General features: G+C 35.5%; 1 protein-coding gene across 2 annotated transcripts in view; it reads left to right on the top strand.

Moving 5' to 3' along the window:
* Cntn6 (contactin 6) overlaps positions 1 to 20,759 on the top strand; it is a 334,089-nt gene that overhangs the window by 191,450 nt on the left and 121,880 nt on the right. For both annotated transcript variants that reach the window (XM_034511787.2, XM_076940196.1), the window contains exons 6-7: positions 17,650 to 17,853; positions 19,832 to 19,934. In XM_034511787.2, coding sequence (XP_034367678.1) covers positions 17,650 to 17,853; positions 19,832 to 19,934 — 307 coding nt within the window. The remainder of the gene's footprint in view (positions 1 to 17,649; positions 17,854 to 19,831; positions 19,935 to 20,759) is intronic.

Genomic DNA, 20,759 nt, shown 5'->3' on the forward strand with positions numbered 1-20,759 from the left:
AACTATTAAACTGAATCTTATTTATAAATATTTAAAATATTTTATTTTTTTATTTCACATAACCTTTGTGACATGCTAGCACAAAAAGCAAAAAAAAAAAAAAAAAAAAAAAAAAACCAACAACAAAAAACATTGTTAGCTAGAGGTTAACACTGTATTATTTTTTTCCTCACTACTAACAAATATGACATTATCCTTACCTGAAGTGTTGAGAAGACTTAGCATTCACAAAGTGCTGTCTCAGCATAATGTTATATCCCTGCAAAGTGCACAAACCTAGCTTAGATTTTTTAATAGTGTATATTTTCTTTTAAACTTATGGAAAATTCTGTTTTATTGCTATAATCTGAGACTCAAAAATAGGAAAGCACTAGGTCCTTCAGTACTCTGATCACATTCAAAGATTTCTGATGGTGCTGAAAACCTATTCTAACTTGGTTTAATCATAGGTGATAGAAATGTAAAACAATTGTAAGTTAACTGGTTATTTATGTGCAATGAAATTCAAAACGGAAGCTTAGAAGGACAGTTGTTCTCTTTGTCTACTTCCAATGACAAATGATTCATTGATTTTGTAAAGCAAAATCGTCTCACTGTCATGTCCTAAGTTCTGTGAAACTAAGTCAGTGGATAACACAAAATGCATTAAAGTAAGAACTTTGTAAAGACCAAGGCTCTTGGATAAAAGTGAAGAAAAATTTGCCTTTTTTCCATAGAGAATCATCTGCATGATTCATGGATATCTCTTAATAATGGTGTCTGCGTATCATAATGGTTTCCTCCTGAATAGGCTTAGCACTCACCAACAGTGACTTCATCTCTTTGAGGATAGGTATGAAGGAATAATCTTTGGTCTTTGTTGTAGATTCTGACCTATCTTTGTGTCTTTTCCTGTCTTCTGCTATATCTCTCTCTCCACTGTCATATTCTCTTTCAGACCTTTTTTATTCCCTTAAATAGATTTACTCCCGAGTGTCAGATGTTCATTTGTTTAAGATTTTCCCCAATGGAAACGTTTTGTTTGTGTCTTTATTTTGTTATAAGAAAGCTATTGATTTTTGTGTGCCGTCTTTTGCTACTTTGGCAGATTTGTTTATTGGTGCTAGAAGTCTTTTATATGCAGTCTCTGGGGTTTTCTAAGTATAGAATCATATGATCTGCAAAGAGGAATAAATTAAAATCAACCTTACTTGTTTTCTTCCAGTTTTATTTATTTCTCCTGCCTGATTGTCAGGACTGCTATTTCATACTATACTGCATAACAGTGGTGGCTATCTTCAAAATGTCAATATTTCTAGGAGAAAGAATGTTCCATTATTTCTCACTAAGCATGACATTAGCTATAGGTTTATCAGTTATGATGAGCTGTGATACTTCTATAACTAATTTATTCAAGTGTTGCACAAATACCTTTATTCGTGTATATGTGAGAGATTGTGGACATTTGAGAACTAAATTATTTCTAATTGTTATGTGATGATTAATATTACATCTCTGAAAAAACAATTATAGACTTCATAGTGACAGTAGGTCATAAAGGCTGATGATTTTTAGAACAAATTGCATATAACTTAGTTTTGTGTCTTTCTGTTGACACACAACTAGCACAGTGAATATAGACAGTAGTTCTGTATTAAGGAAGAAGTCATATTATTAAGTTAGATTGCTCATCTAGTATGTTCACATAAATATATTGAAAACATTTCTTAACAATAGAAGTATGTGAAATAAACTTCAGTGAGTTTTATAAAGAAACATTCTATGAACACAAGAAAAAATAACATTTGAATTCTATAAGTCTGTCTGGCAAATAAGGTGTGTAAATGCAAAAGGAAAAAATAAAAATGAGTCTGTAGACTTTGCATGTAAATGTGCACTAGTAACATGGCATCATAGCAATGTAAGAATCCTAGCACATAACCATTTAAGCAGAACAGCTGGGATTTTCATTAGATAATCTATGCCTGCTTGCCACAGATCATCATGGCTGGACTATTGACATTATCTCATAAAAGGAGGGGTTTGAGATGGTCATTGGACTTTCATCTGAGATTCCATCTATTCCTCTCAAACATTTTTATGCAACATTGCCCTCATTGCACATGGCTTGAGCTGGGGTTATATTCATAGAGATACATTTTATATTCTGAGAGGGTTAATAGAAAGGGGATCCAACTACATGACTGCAATAGGCAACATCTACATTGGGTTCAGATCTTCTCATGAAAGGACTTTGATGTCACTACTACTCCTGCCAACAACCCCTCACTCATATTCCATAAGTATGCACAATAAATTCCTAGGTTCCATAGTGTGAACTTTGGTAAGTTAGTATTTCTATTTGTTTTTGAGATCGTATGAGGAGGGGTTTGACAGGGTTTAAGAATCCCAATGAGAGATATTTTTTTCCTTTAGTATTATAACATTACAACACAATATAATATAGCATAAAAATATTAACCTAACATAAAAATAAAATCTAACATAGCATGATAAAATAATATCAATAAACCATAAAGTATCATCTTCCTCCAGCTGAATAGATATGATTAAGAAATTATTGTTTCTCTTTCTGAGTGAATAAAATAAAGCTGATTTTACCATAGATATATTATAAAAGCTTTCTATCTACATTTAACACTAACCAAAAGTATAGACAGGCTATCCATATGGGAGGATGGGTAGTGGGCAGCGGAGGATAGAGGGTGGAAAACAGAAGATGGAGGAGGACCTAGAGAGGTTGAAGTTATTCTATCATAGAATGGAGTCATGAAATAAAATAGTATTCCATGTGCTTATATTGAAAGCAATCATGATACAGGTTATGACTTCAATACATAATATCTTAATAAAATCAGATAACATTCTTATATACTGTCTCATTTAAAACTGATATCTATACCAGTAAGCTTCTTTTTTTTTCTGAAGCATATGCATACAATACTCAATTTTTAAAGATAAACAGCTTGTTTGGAATCTTACCTTTTAGATTGCTCTCCATTGCCAGATGACAATAGAAGGGGCCATGTAGCATAAATTGCTTTTTTATGGCAAGTATATAAAGGAGAAAAAAGGAAGGATATAGGATCATACTGTCTCCTTTATAGTCATAATTTCTATAACCTTAATCTTCCACTACGTTGTATTACTAAAAGGTCCACTACTTCACTATACCACCACTACATTGTCTATGCTTTTAACTGGATGGACTTTGGTGGGGGTAACATTTAATATCAAAGCTATCAGTATGTGAATGTGAGTTTCATGATGGTTATATTCTTCCCTAGTTCATATAACTCTCTATATTCTGACTTTACGGGACAGACGGTAAGAGTACTTGCAGTACTTCCAGACCTGGATCTCATCTCCAGGACACAATGAGAGCTTACTACTGTCTATGGAATTCAACACTATTTTCTGAAAATACATGCAGGCAAAACACTCATACATGCACAATAATAATGAAAAAGTTGTAAATATTTTTAAAATGCAGCTTCAACTGAAAATACTGTAAAATGGTCATAATGAGGACCATGTTGCAGGTCCAATCCAAGACATTATTAAGAATTCCTTTTGGTCATCAATTCCTGTCTCCTAAATCCCCCACTGGTGGACTATGACAGTTTTGTTTCCCACATAATTTCTAGTGTATATGTCTTAGTTCTGTTCTATGTTGTATGGCCATTTTCATAAAACAAAATTCTCCATTAGCTCCTTATTACATTGTAGTGATTCTTTGAACTACAATTTGGTACTTGGACAAACATATTTTTTAAATATATTTCTGGTGATTTCCAATGTCATGACCTTCTACATAGACATATGAGTTAGACAGACAAGAATCCTTCCACCCAAAGTTCTTACCCCCAGGGTTTGCCTTGATTGAGGGCATCAGTCATTTGAAACAAAATTTTTCAAAAATCATTCACAATTCAATTTAATGTACAATATTTTCAAATGTTCTGATTCACAAGAAAACTCTCTAAGAGAAAGCCCCAAGTTGATCATGAAATGACAACATACATATATACATACATACATACTAGATATATATACATATACATATCTAAATAAAAACATGATGATGTACCTTTAAGTTGATTTCTATATATTCATCATATGAAACTTTATTTTAAAATGACAATAAGGAGATAATTTGTTTGAATTAATGAAAAACCATCTTTCAAACAGATAATAGTTTTCACCATAGCCAAAGGAAATCTTTCCCTTAACTTTTGGGATATGAAACTCTCAATCCATCTCTGACAAAAGTTGTGAATTTTTAGTTTGTGTCAAAGAAGTTATCATTTAACTTTCTCAGGTCCAACTTTTCATCAGATAGAAACATTCACTGTGTGCCAGTGGTCCAGATTAACTGTGCCTGTGGAGGAAGATAGTACTGTTCTGTGAACATTGTGTTTATATTCACATCATAAAGATGTTGACAATTTAACTTAAGTGAAAAACCACGCTAAGGAAAGGCTCTAAATCATGCTGTTAAAAAAAAAGAGAGAGGAAGAAGAAAATTATACTGAGAAAAGTGGCAAATTTGCATATTCCTTTCCTCTTAGTTGGTATGTCATCTCTTTCTGGAGCAAATAAAATGATGTTGTCTTATTAAGTAGGAAAAAATATCACAACATATACATCACTCATGTCAAGCTTGGTAAGATGCCTGTAAACCCAGCACTAGAGAGACAATGGAAGAAGTATCATGAGTTGATGACACCTTGTTTTATAGTGATTTTAAGACTAGCGTATGATCCATACTGACTGTATATCTCAAAATTCAAGCCAATTAATCAATTAACTAACTAATTAATTAATTAATCCTAAAGCTTCTTGAATATGCAAAAAAAGACAGATGCAATGTTGACATAATAATTATAATCCCACATCATTATTGAGCATGCATATTTTATAATCACTTTATAAATATTTTTGTAAACTTAGTAAGTGCCCTTGATTTTTTGTATTCTTAGGGAACAGTGAAGAAAACGACAGTCTTTTACTTTACAAATCATATGAAAAGTTAATAAAAATCATAACAGCAATTAAGAAGTAGAAAAATCAACAGCAGAGCATAGGTAATAATAGACATTAGTAATACTTATCTTTAGGTGAAGAATTACTGCTTGGTTATCTTGGAAGAAAAATGAAGATATGAGAGAGGCATATTGAATAAAGTTAATTGAGTCATATATATGTATGTGTATGTGTATGTATAGGAGCTGTAGTGACACCATATCTGGAATGTTAGATGAGCAAGAGAAAAAACAGTGTGGACAGAACAAGTAATTAATAGGAATAGCAATGAAATTGCAGAATCCTACTTTAATATATTTTAAGTGCTTTAATATCATTTCATTTTCTGAATAAGATCAGAATATATTAAATCAAACTGAGCAGGAGGGAGACCCACTTCCTGTGACTTCTATGTTTATTATTCCCCAGTCAAGAAGAGTACCATCTTGGACAGTAAGTAAAATATTGAGGTGAGAGCCACTGATAGCTATCAATAGATCATAACTCACCATTTTCAGTCTATGTGTAGAAAATATAATTGAAATATTTTCCTCAAAATTTAGATGGAAATTAGATGAAAAATTTGAGAATAAACATTGGGTTTATGTCCTTGCAGTAAGCAACTTGAAATTGGATGTTATTAATTAGTGGTTTAGAAAAACAAACGGAAAAACAAGAAGATAAAAGATGGGGATGATGGGGAATTTAATTTAGTTTTATGTTATTTTTTTTGAGAATTTTATACACTACACCCTCCCATCTGTCTACTCACCAAAATTCATGTTATTTCTATATAAAAACAAACAAAAATATCAAAACAAAAAAGCATGTGTGCGTGCACACAGACACACATGCGTGTGTGTGCACATGAGCACACACACACACACACACACACACACACATACACACACACACACACTCACATATGTGGAATCATTTAGCCAAATATCCCTGAATGTAGGGGCTGCATTAGAGCACTGTTGATATACTCAGTGTCATTCTCTTGAAGAAAACTGGTTTTCACTTTCCCAACAGCTACCAACTGTGAATACCTTCTTGGCTAGAAGTGGAAATATGTGCCAGTTTGCCTCTCTCCATGCTGGTATTTTGTCTGGTTTATTCTTGTGAGAGTCTTTTCCATTCTTCCACAACTCTATGAGTTCATACTGCATCAGCTGTGCTTTGTTTATAAAACATTGCTTAGCTTAGTATGTGTTAGCTGTCACAGGTCAAAGAAATAACAGTAAGTACAGGATATATTAATTGGTCAGAGTACAGATTTTAAATCAGCAGTTCACAGAATGCCCTTTCTGCAGAACTGGAATGCCAAAGAAGGAAGTTTTAATTTTTGTCTTGTGATTTGCTTTTTGTTTTCTGCTAAATATCATATATAAGTCATTGAAAAAGCCCACAGACCAGCAGTTTAATGGTACCAAATTTCCCTAGACACCCCTTCTGCTCTGCTTTCTCCCTCTGTCCCTTAGTCACTCTCTCCCATGTAAGCTCTCATGTAACAAGGTGAGGCGTTTGATTAAGATGCCGGAGTAAATGCCTAGGAAACATAATTTGATTTAGAGAGACAAATCCAGAACAGCCACACATACATAGTATTTCCTGTCACAGGAATGGGTGAGATGAGGAGAATCCTCTATTGTTGAGGATTAGGAACTTGTTAGGGTTTCTATAACTGGGCTAAAACACCACGGCCAGAAGTAACTTAAGGAGGAAAGGGCTTATTTATTTTACGTATTCCTGGACACAGTCCACTGGACAAGGTAGGAACTCAAGTCAGGAACTTAGAGGCTGAAATTACACCATATGAGGCTTGCTAGCCTTTCTTTCTTATGGCTTGCCCAGAACCACCTGCCCAAGGGTAGCATAGCACACAGTGCGGTAAGCTCTCTCATAACAATCATAAATCAAGAAAATAGCCTACAGGCTTGCCCAAAGGCCGATCCAGTGGGTGACATTTTTTACAATTAAGGTTCCTTTTCTTAGAATGATTCAAGCTTATGTCAAGTTAACAAATAAGAACCAAGACAACTATGCATTTGGCACTGCATACAATCAATGTTTATATTTCTATTAATTTGCATTTTCAGGGAAAATATCTCACTCATAACTTTAGTGATCATTGTAAAGTTGTTAATTTCGTAGAGATTATATATCTGGGATTCAAGGATGCTTATAAAAATAACATGTGTATATACAGCTACATGACTTAGATGGTTGTCTAGCCCATTCTAGCCCAAAGGATGAATTTAGAATTACAAAAAATGGGCTGGAGAGATTGCTCAGTGGTTAAGAACACTGGCTGTTCTTCCAGAGTTTCTAAGTTCATTTCCCAGCCACCACATGGTGCCTTATAACCATCTGTAATGGAATCTGATACTCTTCTAGTGCTATAGCTACAGTATAATCATATATATATATATGATATATATAATGAATAGATAAATCTTTTTATAAAAGAATTACAAAAAGTATCAAAAGGCATATGAACACTGGATTGTGTTTCTTAAAATGCATGAACAGTGTTGCAACCAGGAAATATATGATTTTGCCACTCCTTATAACTTACCAATGTTCAATTTGGTAAGTCTCTTTGTTGATAAAATTCTTTCCCAGAAAGAGACATAAAGTAACATCTTGCCATTTTCCTGAAGTGCATTCTGGGGAAAAAATTAATTTATTGAAGTTACCTACAGAAGGTAGGTCAAAGTTAACATAAAAAGCAAGAGACAGTCCTCCCTAAACTCACGGTGCCCAGAAAGTCTTAACTTCCAGGGCTGCTTTCTCAAAAACTGTATGGGTGAAGTCTTTGCTCATGTCCTCCACGGCCTGTGTATACTCCAGCCCCTTTCCTAGACCACATGCTGCAGTTTCCCATGTACACAGATACATGCCCACAGTGAAGAGAATAAAAAATAAAATTGTATAGGTAACTTTTCAAGCATTCTGCATCATTTTTTGACTACCAGATGACACACAGGCAAGACATATACCATCATCTTGTAATTGTATATAAATGAGAATGTACTCAGATCTTAACAGATAGCTATTAAATATCATAAACCATCCTCGGCTGACCACAGAGTATATAATCCCTTTTCTGTGTACTTCCATAGGGTATAGATATTAGAACAAAATAAAACTTGTATAGTCCTTATACATTTATACACCTAAACTTCTCTATGTTTCTTGAATTTAGAGTTTTCCCAGAGGTGGTTCCAAAACAAACTGTGTTTTCACTTCTTCTCAAGGTAGAGTTTGCAGTGTACAATAAATCCTTGGAATATCTGGAACTTAGCCATAATGGCTACACAAGGGACCTTTATTGGGTTGTTTGCAATCCCCAAGAATCCCCTTTCCATGGTTTTAGAGAAAAAGGTGTGTAAATCAGAAGAGATCTAATAAAATCCTGGTTCCCGAGCAGCGATTGGAGACCACATAGGTGCTCAAATAGGGACAGATGACAAACATGTGAGGACGTTTGCAGCATTGCATCATAACTTGGCTCCACACACAATCGAAGAATTCAAGATAATAAAGGAATTATTATTCTTAGAGTAGATCTTTGCTGTTGAGCTAGTGTACCCATAATTGATTAGCCAAGAGTTCCTCGGCTTAAATCCTAAAGGACTATGGTAGGTTTGAAGTATTATAATAAAGTGTACTCATTCTGGAATACTAAAAGCAAGGGGATATATTTTTATTAGGTATGAGTACTATATTTCAAATTCTCTCTCAGTCTCTCCATATGTATATATGTATATGTATATGCACACATGCACACACAAAAACATTTACTTCAAGAAACATGACTTCAATTTTGAGATCTTTTCTGCAGCCCTATGAAGTTTTGGGAGCAGGGGGGATCAATGTTTACTACTTTGATCTCTTTCATCAAAGATCTAATAAAACTTATACTCCATGTAATGATTACATTTGCATTTATATTTTTGTGTTCATATTTTAAATATCACACTACTATGCACAATGCTGTTAAATATGTCAAAACTACAATTGTTCTCTGGGGAAATAGGATTGGCTCCATGCTTGAGAGAGCACACATCATTTTCAATTGCTTACTGCAGATCTGTCATTTTTAATAACAATATAATTGTAGAGGATGATGTCAATGAAAAACTACAAGAATGCTCCAGAAAGGACCAATTATCATTCTGTACTAATGTTACTGCTGAATCATCACAATAAGAATGTATCAGCACTATTAATAACAGATAAATGTCATAGAAGGTGGAGAGAATATTTAGGAATCCAATGGCTTTAAACTAAGTGTCTCATGAATTATGCATTTAATTAAGAAAAGCCAAATGAGAAGGTTTTTAAACTTCTAACTTGGAAGGCCTATTTTTTTTCTTTCCCCATTAAAAAATATACAAATTAAGTCCCAGCTGTGCCTCATGATGAAACTTACAAAAAAGATGCTTTCCCTGCAGGCTGGCTGTGGGCATGAATGAGCAGAGACAGCCCATGTGGGAAGAGAGCAGGGCCGAAGAGAACGATAATGGCAGTATGAATTTTGAGCGTTATGAGATGTGGCATTATAACTATTGTCTAAAAATAAATGTTTAAGCTATCACATATACAGAGTGATTGACAAGTATCTTACGATAACATGTCAAGTTAAAATAAACAGACACTTCTCTATCTACAGATGTTCTCTACCTCTGCTGGCTTTTATTTACAAGATTTGCAGAATAGACTGTCTTGCAAATGTTAGCAAGGAGAGACCAGCATGTCTGTCTCTCTCTCTCTCTCTCTCTCTCTCTCTCTCTCTCTCTCTCTCTCTCTCTCTCTCTCTCTGTGTGTGTGTGTGTGTGTGTGTGTGTGTGTGTGTGTCACACATTAGTCTAGGATGTGGGGAGAGGTGAGTGATACCACACCACCTTCTATTTCACTTACAGAACTCACAGACTACTACAGCTTCTCCAAGTTCAAAATAAATGAGGAATTCCCATCTTAAGTACTCACTGCACTCAGTTTATGTGGCATTTGGTAATACAAATTGAACCCAGGGTACTGTACATGCTATACTTGCTTACTGAGCACTTTCCAACTGAACTACATCCCCATTCTAAGTACACTGACATTGTAGTGCCTCTGCTTTTTGTTGTCATTTTTTTAGATGAGAGATTGTAATTAATTACAATATTTCTCTCTTCCCTTTTCTCTCTCCACTCATTTCCATATAAGTCACTATACCCTTTCAAATCTGTGGACATCTTTTTTTTCTTTTATTATTCTTGCATAGATATGTATATGTATCTATACATATATTTCAAAATATAACCTGTTGAGTCCATATGCTGTTACTTATATGTTTTTAGGGCTTCCTAGAAAAAAAAAAGAAATAGGTGTGCTCTTCCCTAAAGAGGTCCACTTTCCTACTCACAGCAGTATTTCCTGTAGGGATGAATCTTTGCTCTGTCGTTTGGCATGTTCACTTGGGTCATTCTTGTTCAACTCACATTTGGGTGAATATGATAATAAGACCTTACAGGTATAACCTCTCATGATTCTAGAAAATACAATCTCACAGCAAAGTCCCAAATTCTCCGTATATAGTTCCTAAGTGTATATACTTTGTTTTCAGAAGTTAAAGCCAGGTGGATCAAGAGTTCAAAGCCATTCATAGCTGTATAGAGCAATTAATCAAGCTAAGATACTTGTGACCTTCTCTCAAAATAACTACAATAACAACCAATACAACTCTTCCCCACCACTATCACTACCACCACCGCAACAACTCATACATTTCAGTTTGCAGATCAAACTCGGGCTAGACTCATTAGAGCAGTTACATTGGTTCAAGTTTCAGTCAGAGAATGAGTATTTCTGCCCTTAGCTTTTAAAGGAGCTTTTAGAAGAGAAAGAATGAGAGGTTAGTCAAGATTTTATGTATCTGACTTAGCATGAAGGTTATCAATAAACTTTAGAGTTATTTCAAATGACAGATGAACCTGCTATCTTATGGAGATTTTGAGATTGTTCGAACATTACAGAATAGATGGTGTCATTGAATTTTGCAAAGAACAGTAAATACCATTGAACTTTGGACCTGGGTTAGGCTGAATACACAGAGATCTTGGATGTTTGGAAGGTTTTATGTGCTCAGGAAATGGAGAAAGGAGGTAATTGTAAAAGAGTCAAAAGATAGCTTTAAGAGAAGAACAGGGATAGGCATCTTAAAAATTTAGGTTTGACTTATACTGCTCACAAATGAGACCAACCTCATTCTGAAAAGTTAACTCTATCCTGGAGTCTCCAGCATCCTCTTCAATGTGTTAGTAATATCCAGTTAACTTTAGAAGGCAGTTGTTGGAAGGATGAAAACTACAGCACTTATTTAACATTTCATTACTTTTCTATATTTACATTTTCTCACTCTTCCAATGGTTTTTAAATATTCCACAAGTGAAGGATATACCACACATGGAAACAAATGGGAAAGTTTGAGTAGCTGAGATTAAAAAAAATGAATTCACTAAGGGAGAGAAGAAAATTACAGTCTAAGGTCCCAAGATTATAGGTTGATGGATACAAAGATCTCTTGGGCACTAGCAGCAACCTGTAATTTTTGTGAAGTGGAAAAGGTTATGTTGCTTTGAGAAAGCTAAGGCATATTTCTTTGCTCTAAAAGGCCAGAATAAGGATCCCTAAACTGAGACATGGCACTAAGAATTTGTTCGAGATTGTCTTTATTTCACAAAATGTCGAAAAGATAAGAGTCAGTGGGAATAAGTGACTCCCAATTATTTTTTTTCCTTCTTTTTATGTTGAGGAAAAATTTCCTATCTAGACACCTCTCTGGTTTCACACTGAAGTCTTTGAGTATCTATTTGGTGGAGGTGGAGGAATAGACTAGAGTGAGGCAGAGAGAGACATGAGTAAAGGGACCAAAAAAAAGACACCACAGGGAATGCAGAACATCCTCAGTATGGGTTTGCAAAAGAAAAGGAATGCTCAGTAGCTCTGAGAACAGAAGAAATTTAAGGTAGACTTTTGGTAATGATAACTCAGCTTATTCATGCATGCATGATCTGGAATCATCAACTCCTAGGGAAATAAAAATAGTGAAGATGAAGTAGACTATTCACATGTGGGTTAGTACTTATTATATAACATAAATATTTTGAATCATTTATTTGGTGGCATCTATGATCTCAATTATTCATTCCTTCTCTGATTATTCCTAATGGCCGAAAGAATTCATTCTTCACCTTAGAAATCATCAACTGTCATAGCTCTCCAGTTTAACAATAGACTTCCATCACTCTCATAAACACTGTTGGTATTCAACTCAAAAGGAACACTTTCTTTTGTTTCATGGGTTTAGAATGTTGTTGCTCTTGACTTCTTGTGTTTTGGGCTATAGACAGTAGCCAAAGAGAGAGAGAGGAGAGAGAGAGTCTATATTAGTTATATTCGTGTTTTGTATTGCTGGGATAGAATAGCATGAGAAATCAGCTTAGGAGGAAAAAAAGTTGATTTTGGCTCAGAGGTCGTCATGCATTATATTGAGGGAAGTGTGATAGTAGGAAAAAGAAGGCAGCCAGGAAATCAGGAGAGAGAGAGAGAGAGAGAGAGAGAGAGAGAGAGAGAGAGAGAGAGAGAGAGAGAGAGAGAGGAAAGGGAGGAGGAGAGAGGGGGAGAGGAAGAGGGGAAGTGGGAGGGGAAGAGAGAGAGAAAAAAGGGAGACGGAATCATGCAGTCACCTGCTCACTTATTGCTGACTTGATTTCTTGACTTCATACCATTCAGCACATTCTGTCTAGCAAAATGCTCCATTCTCAGTAGGATGGAACTTCTCATATTAACTAACATAATTAAGAGTTGTCTCCACCCTAGACAGGATCACAGACCAAAACAGTTACTGAGGCAACTGAGACCTAAAAGGACAAGCATGATATGTACTCACTGACAAGTGTATTAGCCAGAGTGCAGGATACCCTTGATACCACCTACAGACCATAAAAAGTTTAACAAGAAAGATGGCCCAAGTGAGGGTGCTTCAGTATCACCTAAAAGGTATAAAATAATCATGGGAGGCAGAGGAAGGGAGATACCTTGTTGGGAGAGGGAAGAGGGAAAGGAAAAGGGGGGCAAGATCATTATAGGGGGTGGAACAGGAGAGAAGCTCAGAAGTCCAAAATAATGATTGGAAATGTGTAGCCTCTGGGGGTCTGTGTAGGAAGACCCTCTAGAAGGCATCAGAGACTTGGGAGCTGAGAGACTTCAGGACTCAATGGGAGTAACCATAGCCCAAATGCCCAACAGTGAGGAGAGGAAACCTGAAGATACAACCTCCAGTAGGTAGACAACTCTCCAAGTAGAGGGAGTGATTTACCAACCCCTTGTATAATTTGTGACCCAGAATTGTTGCTGTCTAAAAGAAATGTCAGGACAAAAATAGAGCAGAGACTGAAGGAAAGGCCGTCCAGTGCCTGGCCCAACTTGGCATCCATTTCATGGATTGACACCAAAACCTGACACTATTATTTGTGCTATGGTGTGCTTGCTGACAGGAGCCAAGGATAGCTGTCCTCTGAGAGGTTTTACCAGCAGCTGACTGAGACAGATGCAGATACATACAGCTGACCATTAGAGTGAGTTCCAGAACCCCTATAGAAGAGTTATGGGAAGGATTAAAAAAGTTGAGGGGGATTCTAACACCATAGGAAGAATAGAAGTCTCAACAAACTCGGACCCTGGTATGATGGCCCAAGTAAGGGTGCTTCAGTGCCCCTGTTCTGATGTCCCTGGTGCATATGTAACAGAGGACTGCCTTGTCTGGCCTTAATGTGAGAGAATGTGCCTAATCTTCTAGAGACGTGAGGCCCCAGGGAAGGGACTCTCTCAGAGGTAAAGTGGAGGCGGAATAAAAGGAAGAACTGTGGAAAGGGGAACTGGAATGAGGGGCAACATCTGGAATGTAAATAAATAAAATAATTATTTTTTTAAAAGAGAAAAGGTAATATCTTCCAGTTGATTCTAAATTGTGTCAATTTCACAACTAACCTTACCCTTCACCATGATCTTAGTGGAGGAGTCCATGTATTTTTAGTATGTCTTCATTACTATTTCAGCTGGAGTTTTCACTATACAGATACTATTTAATTGAAAATCACTCATGCCCCCCCCCACTTGAGAGTTCAAGGAGAGTATAATTAGTAAAGATCTCCTTACAGTTGAGAAAGACAGCTGTTATATCTAGAGTCTTGATTCTACATCAGGATTAAACATAAATATATACTATTCACATGATGCAAGACCTCTGTCCAGACAAGAGGGCACTGATTACATGTACTATTCTTTGGTTACCCTGACTTTCTTTAGAGCGAATATTTATTCACATGATGATATTTTATTTGCCAAACTGTAAAATGTTTTTCTTCCCCACTCTGTTACTGTGGACTTATTTCCCTAATTTGAGAAATCTCATTAAAACCAAATGTATTTTTCTATTTTCTTATATATAGTTCTCTACACATTTCCTACAGTTTTCCTAATTTCATACATTCATGAAGCTATAATCTACAAGAATATTTATGTATAATCAAAGACTTACAGTCATAATAAAAACATGACAGTTAGGGGGGTGTGTGTGTGAGAGAGAGAGAGAAAGAGAGAGACAGAGAGAGAGAGAGAGAGAGAGGAGAGAGAGGAGAGAGAGGAGAGAGAGAGAGAGAGAGAGAGAGAGAGAGAGAGAGAGAGAGAGAGAGAGAGAGGAGAGAGAGAGAGAGAAGAGAGAGGAAAAATAAAGCTTTCTTTAGTTGTAAATAAAGATATAAAGCTGCCTGAAGCTGGGACACATTTTAAAGCTACTTGTATATTTAGTCATATAGTTCAGGTCTAACAACTTCTCTCCTAAGATGAAAATGAACATAGATAGTCATAATAATTTTCAATTAACCCTAGATGATCCAGACTAGAAAAAAACCTCATAAACTCATTAAATACAATATAGAATATGTGGATAGTATGGTAACATAATGAATGCTTAAAATATTAAAAAAAAACCTCAAGTACACATCTAAAGTCCATTTTCATTAACTATAAACAATGGCAATGTTAATCTAATAGTTTAAATCAAGATGTGGTTTCTATAGTTGAAGATTAATCTGACAGAAGCACGAGACCATTTCTGAAAGACTCTAATGATGAACATTTTAGTTTAGTGTCATGTGTTCTAGATATATGTAATATTTATACCACACATAACTGAACACTTAAAAATCTGTGTATCTTTTTATTCATTACATGTTTATTTATGAAATTCAAATTTACATATAAACATTTCAAAGAAATGATAAATGATTAGAGAGTAATACATGCGATTCATTTTGTCTTTCACCTTGAACTTCTTGCTCTTGTTTCCTGTATGCTATATTCATCTACTTATCCATTGCTCCTGCAGTTCTCCTGCATGGAGGGAATTCTTCTGAAATGACTCTTCTGAACACACTTCATTAGAGTACACTTCTCTTGTTTCCTAGCATCATTTCTGTTGCTGTTATAAAATTAATACTCTAATGAACAATATAGGCATGGTTCTCTAGAGTAATAAAGAATGAATCTCTCTGTACTTAAAGAAAATGAATTTATTAGAATGCATGATACACAGGCATCCAATCCAACAATGGCTGACAATGAACAGGAGGAAGGACGAAGAATGGAACAGCAGTTCAGTCCATGTCAATGGATGGTCTTCCCACTGGTCTTCAGTATATATTGGAATCCCAAATCAGTAGTCTCTGATGCCAATCAAGAAAAGGACTTACTAGGGATATGAAAGCAAGCAGGCAAAGAGCAAAGGCTTTTATTTCCCCATGTTTTTGTATAGGCTTCCAGCAGAAGGCATAGCCCAGATTAGAAGTGATGGTTTGTATATGCTTGTCCTGGGGAGTGGCACTGCAAGGAGGTATGGCCTTGTGGAAGTAGGTGTGGCCTTGTAGGAAGAAGTGTCTCACTGTGGACATGAAGTTTAATACCCTTAAACATGTAGAATTCTCAAGTCCTCCTGCACCGTGCCTGCCTGGACACTGCAATGCTCCTGCCTTGATGATAATGAACTGAAACTCTGAACTTCTAAGTCAGCCCCAATTAAATGTTGTCATTATAAGAGTGGCTTTGGTCATGTGTAATTACAGCAATAAAACCCTAACTAAGACAGAAGTTGGTACTAGGGACTGGGGTATTGCTGTAATAATGCTGACAATTTTTTTTAAAACAGTGGAGTACTTTAAATGAGGTTTAATGGGCTATCATAGTAGGCATATGGAAGACTTTGTTGCTGAGAGTATTTTGAACTGTGCAGACCTGGCCCTAGAGGTTTCAGTGGAGAATTTCAGGCGTAGAGACTTTTGTGTGTGGGTTGTTTTTTTTTTTTTTTTTGTTTTGTTTTGTTTTGTTTTGTTTTGTTTTTTGGTGAAGAATGTGGCTGCTTTTTACCATTGTCTGAAGAGTCTGCCTGTGGCTAAGGTGAAAAGATTTATATTAATTGCATTGACAAAGGAAGTCTCAAAACAGCCTGGTGTAAATGCTGTTGTCTGGTTACTAAAGTTTATTCTTATGAAGATCATTTTAATGAAAATCAACAAACTGAGAAAGGAAAAATACAAACTGCATGGTTAAAGTATTAAAGGGGTACCAGGAAGTAGATGGAGCTAAATCCTATGTACTAGGACATTTCAAATTAAGGGAGTGGGAATTTAGGGCAAGATCCTACCCGGCTGAATTTAGGTCTAGGCATGGTGGTCCACACCTTTAATTCCAGGAGTAAAGTCATGCAGATATCTGAGTTCAAGTCCAGCCCAAAGAATGATGTTACCCAATGGACTCTGTCAGATAATTAATTATCCACTGCCATGGCAACAAACTAAACAGATCTAGATACTTAGTCATCTGACAGTCTTCATCCAATTGATTCAAAGGTGTGGCAAGTTAATATTTAAGACTAACCATCTCATCTAGGTTTACTATAATGCCTCTGTCAAAACACATGTTGTTTCAGGTTACGATTAACCACACAAATCACTGTTAGTAGGAACCTCTCTGTCCATAAGGCACATGTTTTACTTCATTACAGGGTCATAACACAATTACAGAAATCTGCCCAGAAATTATATTCCATTCGCAGAATAAACTCAAGATCTAGAGTATAGCAACTTAAAATTTTTAATTAAAAATATTTAATCAAAATTTTAACAACTCCTAAATGTGCATCATCCTTAAAACATACTGCAAAACAGTGCTTTGAAATGAGTAGCACTAGAGAATTAACCTTGACCCTATTAACCAGCAGAGCTTTATATATCCTGTGGATTTTTCTAAGGAAAATTACCATTTATTCTCTGAATATCCTGTTATTATATCCTTAACCAAAGAAAATGGTGATAGAGAAGGAAATTTTGTATCTCCCAAACTGAAGTTTAAATGAATATAGGGAATATTCTACTTACTCTGTTTTGAGTAGCTATAAATGAACCCAATATAGGCAGACTTTTATTATAATGATTAAATGTAACACTGAATGTATCAATAAATGTATAAAAACTCATGATTGCCATGAAGATGATGCATTTTTTTATGTTTCAGAATTATCATATGCCTGGACTTTCAATGATAACCCTTTGTACGTTCAAGAGGACAAGAGACGATTTGTATCTCAAAACACAGGGAACTTGTACATTGCCAAAGTAGAACCATCTGATGTGGGCAATTATACTTGCTTTGTCACAAACAAAGATGCCCATAGAAGTGTCCAAGGTCCACCTACGCCTTTAGTGCAGCGCACTGATGGTAAGAACATACGTTATCTTCAGACTCCACTCTGGGACTCTTACATTGTGGGCAGGTCTTTAGAGCCTTTTGTTTTCTTCTTTTAACTGGAACCAAAATCACTGAAGTTTAGATGAAATTTGCATGCACAATGGAGATGAGGCATTACTAAAAATAAAAAAAAAAAAATTGTAGTCCAATACCCATATAATACAATTTACATGTTTCTGGGTATACCGTGCCATTTCATTTCTGGCACCAGAAAAGCTTGTCTGATTGCTTAAGGACTGGTGTGTAAAAAATGATGTTTGTCTGGGGGGACTTGGCGTGTGTGAATGTGTGCATGTGGATGCTGCCAAATTGTCATACTGAATTGATGAACACATTTTGCAACCTCTCTTATTGTCCTCTTTCTTTTCCCCCCTTGCCATTATTTTGCTGCTGCTGTTCACCCTTTATTTACCTGGCTGGCAAAACAAAAAATAAGAAATATTGTGACCAAGGAAAGCAAAGCATTCCAAAGAGTGATGGCGTGGAAGATACAAACTAAATTATGTCTCTGAGGAATGGAACTCAGATTGGTCTCTGATGAGTTTTGTAGTTTAGTCAAGTCAGAGCTGGTGCAAGATTTAGAGGGCTAGAAAGTCATCTAAGTGGAAAAAATCCTCTAGTTGACTCTCTAATTAAATGTTCACAATGGGATATGTAAAGATAAAAAAAAATCTGTTAGTTCATTTTATTATCAGATTTTGAAAGGCAATACCTCATAGAATTTTTTCTCCCCACCCCCACCCCCAAAGAGTTTAAGAAAAGCAAGGATATAATGATAATCAAGCTAGCATAACTATGAAGCCAGCTCCCCAGAGTTCTCATGGCAGTGATTTCAGAGCCAGTAACTATTCAAATATTCCTGCTAGGGTCTTATTCAGCTATCAGCAAACATTAGATTTGTGAATTCATTTTCTCCCGTTCTGTGATTACTCTGCTCATGAGTGAGAAAGTGCATAAGCTAACAATTTACATAGATATTATATGTTTTTTCCTCTTTTATTTTTGTTTGTTCTTTATTTTTACTTCCCCCATCTTAATTCTTCTCTTCTCCCACCTCCTTTGCTCTCTTCTTCATTTTGGTAAAAGTACATTGTAAACATTTTGTATAATGTAAGTCAGTTACCTTTAAGAGTTGGCATGCAAGAGCTACGGGTTGTTCAGAAAATGGGGAAAGCAAACTAAAAGCAATCAATTTAGCTTCAGAATTAGCATTGACTGGGACACTGAAATAACAGTTTGGAAGTTAGATATTTATATTTTTACACTTATGTTGTGATTTCTGGAATTCATAAAGTCTCAGTGACCATTCAAATTCCATTTACTTATGCTAGAAATGTTTTTCTTTGAGGTTTATTATATCACGTTATAAAACAGTTGCAGTTTTAAAATGATCCCAATATAGCATTGATTAATTCAGATGAAAGTCATCTAGAACTCTTTTTGTTAGTTTTAACTGTTGTGACAAATAGTGTGTTTATGACATCTGAGAACAGTGCTTTATTCTAACCATAATTTAATAATTCCTATTGAAACCTTAAAACAGTGAAAGTAGAACCTTTACAAACAGGTTAAAAACTTTGCTATAAAACCCATTGCACTGATTATAGTATAGATACTTAAAATTCAGTTATGCAGTTACTTTATTGGTTTGGGGGAAGAATAGTGGTATTTTGGATTGTGGTGCTGTATCAGACTTCTGATAGTGTTAACTAAATCTTCCTCCCTTCTGTCCAATGTGTCTGGCCCTATGAGTTCTACAAAATGAGGATGGAAATGGCTGTCCCTAGGGAAGAATCTTTGTTGAAAACTCAGAAGCATGCACACATCTCATTATTGGAACCCTAACTTTGTTTAAAATCCAGGAGTCAAATTTTGGTTAATGAAGCATTTACTTCATAGGAAACTTCTCTTCTCCAGAAATGCTGCTAGCTGTTTTGGTATTTAACAGGTGTCATGGGGGAATATGAGCCAAAGATTGAAGTGCGTTTTCCTGAAACAATACAAGCTGCAAAGGATTCATCTGTAAAACTGGAATGCTTTGCCCTTGGAAAGTAAGGTTATTTTTTTATGGTTGATTTAATTTTTTTCAAAAAATTTTTTATTATTCAAACATTGCTCTAAGGGAAATTACCAAACAGATTGCAAGTGCTGGGCTTGGTGGGGCTTTCTGATTGAAATTTAAACAACAACAACAACAACAGCACAACAACAAAATGTCAAATATCTGATAGTGATTGGGACTGGCGATTTATTCTGAATAAATTATGTTCCTTGTACCACACTCAACGCCAGAGAAAATATGCACTTGTATAAGATGGTGAACAAATCATTGAGCATTTGAGCTACTCTTTATCCTTCTCTGACACATAGAAATCAACTGCTTGGAGTGTCTCCATGCCTAATTAATCAGCAATTCTTAAAAATGAAAAACTTGCACTGCTCTTCTCCAAAATGAGATTAATTAACATCCAGTTGTTCACAATAGATAATTAGAATTGAGCCCAACCTGCCTCAGGTAGTTGGTTTTATTCAGATAACTGTGTATTAGTAATAGGTTTGGAAAACTTTAAGCTAGCAAAAGCTCTTAATATGGCACAGAACATCAAGAAAATTCCTTTGCTTTCCATGATATTAAAATCTTACTTAATGGCTGTAAGTGGCAGTAAACACCAGGGAAAGGGGCTGGCAGAAGTTGATTCAGCTGTTTTCGAACACTAGTGTACACATGAGTTACCTGGATATTCATTGTATTAATTTTTAATTATTGGTTCCTGTCCTGGTCTAAGACAAAATATGATTTCACCACTTCTTAGAAACCCCACTGCATAGCTGGTTTTTTTTTTCCATCCCTAGAATGTGTCCTAAGTAATATGAGA

This window comes from Arvicanthis niloticus, chromosome 9 (genome assembly GCF_011762505.2).
Source record: "Arvicanthis niloticus isolate mArvNil1 chromosome 9, mArvNil1.pat.X, whole genome shotgun sequence".
In the NCBI taxonomy this organism is placed as follows: Eukaryota; Metazoa; Chordata; class Mammalia; order Rodentia; family Muridae; genus Arvicanthis; species Arvicanthis niloticus.